This window comes from Rhipicephalus microplus, chromosome X, assembly GCF_043290135.1.
Source record: "Rhipicephalus microplus isolate Deutch F79 chromosome X, USDA_Rmic, whole genome shotgun sequence".
Lineage (NCBI taxonomy): Eukaryota > Metazoa > Arthropoda > Arachnida > Ixodida > Ixodidae > Rhipicephalus > Rhipicephalus microplus.
The window spans coordinates 290,933,071-290,939,070 of record NC_134710.1 but is presented as its reverse complement, the minus strand read 5'-3'; the positions used below and the strand labels follow the sequence as shown (position 1 = coordinate 290,939,070).

At 42.8% G+C, this 6,000-nt stretch overlaps 1 protein-coding gene across 1 annotated transcript in view; it reads right to left on the bottom strand.

Moving 5' to 3' along the window:
- Positions 1-588: 588 nt before the first annotated feature.
- LOC119162172 (neuromedin-K receptor-like) overlaps positions 589-6,000 on the bottom strand; it is a 412,470-nt gene continuing 407,058 nt past the window's right edge. Inside the window, exon 5 of the mRNA XM_037414641.2 lies at positions 589-1,314. Within this exon, the coding sequence (XP_037270538.2) occupies positions 929-1,314 (386 nt within the window). The 3' untranslated portion in view covers positions 589-928. The remainder of the gene's footprint in view (positions 1,315-6,000) is intronic.

Genomic DNA, 6,000 nt, shown 5'->3' with positions numbered 1-6,000 from the left:
TGAGCCTGCTACCCCTAAAGAGTCCTTCGGTACGTGTTTCAGTTCCTTAACAGTAGTCTTGCAGCCTTTTTGATTCATCTTCGATAGCCCAAAATCTATTGGCTTTGGGAATCTGTACAATGGTCTACGATAAGGAGCATTTGCTGCTTCCTTCCCATGCTCATGTGGCTCATTGCGTTCGTTTTCCTCATAACTTGAGCTATCATCAGCGTATGGAAACTCTTTAAAATACGATGACTGATCTTTCGCTGGATCGCGCTTGTCCACGCGTCCATCCCTATCCACTGGCATGCTAGGCCGGTAATCCCGTCTGTATGAAACTGGTGATGACCGCGCAGAAGCTGGCACTGATCGCGAAAGCTCATTGAATGATGCGGGCTTTGGTTGGTATGAGAGTCCACTGTTCCCTCTCGTGGAACGTGGGGGCGAAAGTGGTGGGACCAGCGTGTTTGGTAAGTGCAGAGAGTCTGGAAGACGCACAACAAAATTGCCTGTGCCGGGAGCAGCACTGCGCTGCTTTTGTTTTGCGGTCGGCGACACGCTGTGGCGGCTATCGAGCTGTCGCTGCCCGTTTGTTCTAGTCACAGCCATGCGTTGCGGGGCACTGTATGGAATTCTGATAGTTCGACGCGGCGATTTAAAACCCTCCTTCCCTGTGCGTGACGGCAGCTGCTGGTTTGTCTGTTTGTTATCGGGGGCGACCAGTTTTTCGCTGAAAGCCGATGCGTACACTAGTACATTAGGAGAGCTCGCAGCTACGCCGCTGCCTCGCGGCACCTCTTTACGACGGTGCTCCTGCGATGAGGACTCGTACACCACCGAGCTGGCGCGTGGTTCAAGCGAAGGCGCGATGATGCGCTCTATCGGCGAGCGGTCATCCGGTAAGAGCAGTTTTCTGCGAACCACAATGCGCGTCGAGGTGGCTCGCTCAGGCGAGGCCTCCGTTAGCCCCAGGGGCACTGAAGGCTGGGTTCCCATCAGCAGCATGGTTGTGGGAGTGGCGGCACTGGAGGCAGCTTTCCTCTTCTGCGGTGCCTCGGCTTGGCTCTTCAGTGTAGTCGACGACTTCTCGCGGCTGCTCAGCGTCCTGCGCACCGCCGCGCTGAGCCGAGTGGACCAGTCGTCCGACAGCCCAGCTGGCGGTTCGGCCGGGCTCCGAGCAGCCCTGGTACGAGCGCTGGCGCCCCACAACGGTCTTGGGGCCAGCGCAGGTGACTGGACAGCTGTGGTGGTTGTGGAAGCTGGATACAGTGCAGCGGGTCTTGGTGCACGTCCGCTGGCACTTGTCCATCCGAGCAGAATGAATGCTAGCGCCTGCAGAGTGAGAAAAAAAAGCGAAATCTCACTACTGTGCAAATGCATCGGTTTCCAGCACAAGAACATGATATTCATCATGCGGGATTTCCACACAATGAATAAGAATGAAAAGTAATCTAAGCATCTTTCTTGTATGCCCGCTGTCACGCAAACCCTACAATAACTGTTACAACGAAGCTGTCTTAATCTGATCTGTGCCGTAGTCATCGTTGGCGTAGTTGCAGTATATAGGAGTGACGCAAGTCACGAGTCCATAAGGAGTATTGATTAAAGAAATAAAGAAAGAATTTTTGCACACGTATTTGCGTACGTAGCTGCAAATGTCGTTGAAAGACAATAGTATTTTGCCGGCAGTGCTATATGAGTCCTGGGGCATGTCTTGCAGAGTGGGTTGTGTTTCGTCAAGCAGGCATTTATGATTTGCATTGCCTCAGACAGCGCCTCCTCTATGTTGAATCGACTGGCATTGATAAAATAAAGACGCTGCGTGAAATATGGATGCCATCTGGCATCAACGTCGGGAGACATTAGCTTGTGCAGAACGCAGGGCGTGTGTCAGGTAGCAGCACTATATCTTAGGCAGAGGGTTTTTTGTGAATTGGGTAGCATTTTCAGTGCAGCCTAAGAAACACTGGGGTCTCTTAAGTTACGTATCTATGTTATTTCTAGTAAACTAACACACCATATAATATTTACGTATTCATGTTGCACTTCAGATATGCGTTATACTAGCTTTTTGATCGACAATGTTCAAAAGTATGAACACAGCTACCAGTAAAAGATACCTGGCCTTCAGCAAGTGCTTAAAGGTTGGCCCGGTGGCTGAATCGCGTGACAGACAGGCCGAAATTTCTGCTTTCAAGTAAGCCAAGAAAGACGGTAATCTTTAAAGATTATCGGAGAGCCAGTGTTTGAACACGGACGCACGCGTTGTGTAGGCAAATAATTGTCATTGACAGGGCTGTACACTTGCACTTTCAAAGTCAGACGAGTAATTCTACGCCAAACGTCCCAGTCATTTTGTCGATCATCTCAATTGCCCTTTATAAAATTCGTGCAACTATATTGTATTGAAAAAAGTGAGTTTTAAAATATTTCTTGTGAGAGAGTCTTCCGACTATCTCAGAGTATCATTTCAGAGTTTTCTGCCAGAAGAAATATTTTGAGAGTGTCGTCTCTTGTTTCAGTAACACATTCGGTTCAGGTATTAAGCAAAGGCGTCGATATATATATATATATATATATATATATATATATATATATATATATATATATATATATATATATATATATATATATATATATATATATATATATATATATATATATATATAAAGAGATTTGAAGAAGCTCAATGTTGTTACCGCCATTTTTTGGCTATACATGTCCTAGAAAATATTGCCAAAATGATCTGTGTTTTTTCTGTATAGTATTTTGCTACTGATGAATATTTGAATAACAAATACTTTCTCCGCAAAAGGTATATTTTGCCTGAAAATTGTTTTTCTAATTAAAAAACAGTACTTTGAGTAAATCATTATTATTTTGCACATTGAGACGGAATGAACGCGATGCGATGATTTAAATAAAAATATGCTTTACACCTGAATCGAAAGCAAATAAATGGTTCTTTTAATTTGGCATGTTTATAGTCACGGGAAACACTAAAAAGCAAAACTACTTTTCGCCTATCAGTCAAGCACAATTACACACTCCCGAAAACACCACTCTTACAGCAACACGATACTCAGTAAGCAAGCAAACGCGCGAATTAAAATATAGGTGAAGACGATACCTTGGGATTCCTGCACCAAACACTTTGACGTTTTGTATTTTGAAGACGTCTACTAGCTGCTCCATAGTTTCTAATCGATAATAATAAAGCACAGCGTCGTCTGAGGGTGCCGTAGACATAGCAAACAAAGCTTCATAAAATATTTCGGGCCAATGTAGTGAAATTATGAAAAACACAATTTAAAACTTTTTACGTCATGTGCAGAGATTTCCGTGTGAAATTTACCAATGAAACTTCAACCTCTTTTTTCTCCACAATTAATGAACTCATGACAACAAAACGTATGCCATCAGAGTTGTGAGAGCGCAGTTTGGCACTCTATACCAATGCAATGTTTCTCTTAAGTATCGCTTAAAATTTTTTTTTCAGAAACCATATGAACAAACGGAAGACGGCCGTTGTCACTCGACGGCTGTCTCCTCATTTGGTCATATGGCGACTCTCTTGCTGAACTGCCTTATTGATGTCAAGGGAGCCTTTAAAAATTATTGCCGAGAGAAATCGTAAGATAGAGATAGAAATGGAGAGTAAAGGAAAGAAGGTTAACCAAGCTTTGGCTAGGTTGGCTAAGCGTTGACTATGAAAACGCTCCCTTGCCCGCGAAAGACAACACGCTGCCAACCTTTCACTGGCCACTCCATAACGGGGCCTGTCCTAAATGTTCCCGGAATTTGTGTTTTACAAATAATTTTTTCAGTATGCGTTTACATTTTTTTTTTCAAAACTTCGCAACGTTCTCTCGTCCAGGTTCAATGCACCGTCGCCAACGCTTCACCCAAGCATTGAAAGTGCCCTGGAAGCCGTCAACGAAAGCCTCCTTCAGAGAGGCCATTGAAAATCTTTTTGCCGTCTTTAGCGTCCCATTTATTGTTTTCTTCAGGATTTTTTTTTGTGCAGTGGCATCAAACCAAATGTTGTGGTAAGATTTGCAACCAGGACATCCCGAGACGAATTTCTGACTGCAGCTAGGAAGACGAGGCTAAATACGAGTCACCTTTTTTTAGAGCATAATGATCCCATCTATGTCAATGAGCATCTCTGCCTAGAAAATAAGATTCTGTTCAGGAAAGCTCGACAGGTGAAAGCAGAAAAAAAGTGGAAGTTTGCATGGGTATCTCAGGGCCGGATTATAATGAGAAAAGCTGAGAACTCGGCGGTTGAACATATTCAATCTGAAGGTGACCTTTCCAAGATTGCGTAGGTGCTCGTGTTCAGTTAAGTTCTGTATTTATAAATATGCTTAATCCTTCATATACGAAAAAAACTAAAATGTAATAAGTTCTCGGTTTTTCACTGCAATGTTCGAAGTTTACGCAAGAATTTAAACAATCTGGTCACCTATATAGCACGGTTAGACTTTGGTTTCGATATTATTGCTTTGAGTGAAACATGGTTGAAGGCTGATGAAACAATGAGTATGCAGGGATTCAGGCTACTATCGCAGCCACGCAACTCGCGTGTGCAAGGAGGTGGTGTTGCCTTGTTTACACGGGACAATAATGCGTGCAATGTCTTGCTTGATGCATCTGTTACCAACGCAACTATAGAAACTCTGTTTATCGAAATTGAAAGAGGGCCAGTTATTGGCGTTGTATACCACCCGCCCGGTTCTTCTATCAAAGCGTTCCTGAAGAAATTTGAGTCTGTGCTTATGAGAATTTTCTGCATGCACTACAATAATATTGTAGTTGTTGGAGACTTTAATATACCTGTCATCCGATACCTCGAATGAGTACACGCTCCTCTTGAAATCCTTTAACTTGTGTAATGTCATAAATGAGCCCACGCGTATCACTGACACGTCATGTACTCTTATTGATCACGCCCTCTGCAACGTTGGCAATGATGTGCATGCTGGTGTGCTTCCTGTTCCGATTGCCGATCACTTGCCTATTTATTGTTACCCTTACAATTGAACCTCTCAATACGAAACCTTCTAGAGGAAAATTAACTACAGAGATTGACTATAAGTTACTACGAGACAAAATAAGTCAAATCTATTATTGCGCTATGTATGACGACTATGTAAATATAGAATACAATAATTTCATAAGCTCTCTCAAAATTGCTGGGTCACTAAGCACCAGCACAACTAGTAGTAAGTATGCCAGGCCACTCTGCCCTTGGATGACACCTAGTATTCTAGAAATATTGAAACAAAAAGACCATTGGTATCGCAAGTAGAAGCAACAGAGAACCAATGCCTATTACTTAAATAAATTCAAATGCTATAGGAATAAGTCAATCACCTTAATGAGGAAACGAAAAACAGAATACTATGCTACGCTTATCGAAGAGGCTGGAGGCAACACCAAGAGATTTTGGGAAATAGCGAAATTCGCAGTTGGCCTTGACTCAGATAAACGTGTACTACCTGACGGTATAACTCAAGACACGGTAGATTGCTTTAACAAGTACTTTTCAGACGTCGGGCGTGTTTTGGCTGCTCAGTTTCCTGACACTACAGATCACACGCGTCCCATAAGACCAGTTTCTGATAGTTTTGCCGTATTTGAGATAGAAATGTCCCATATCTTGTCAATAGTAAAAAAAAAAAACTAGACGCCAATAAAGCGGCTGGGCTCGATGCTATTACAGTTAAATTAATAAAAAAATAACATAGACATTCTGGCAGACCATTTTCTGCACATGTTTAAACACTGGCAGGACTGTGGTATATACCCAAATGAGCTTAAGTTGGGCAAATTCGTCTCTGTATACAAAGATGGAGACCGATCAAGTGCCTCAAATTACAGACTGATATAATCAATACAATGTTTGAAAAAATTCTATCAGCGCAGATAATATCATTTGCATCCAAACATAATATAATTTACTCAAACCAGCATGATGTTCGAGCAGACAGATCTACATCTACTGCAGTTTTG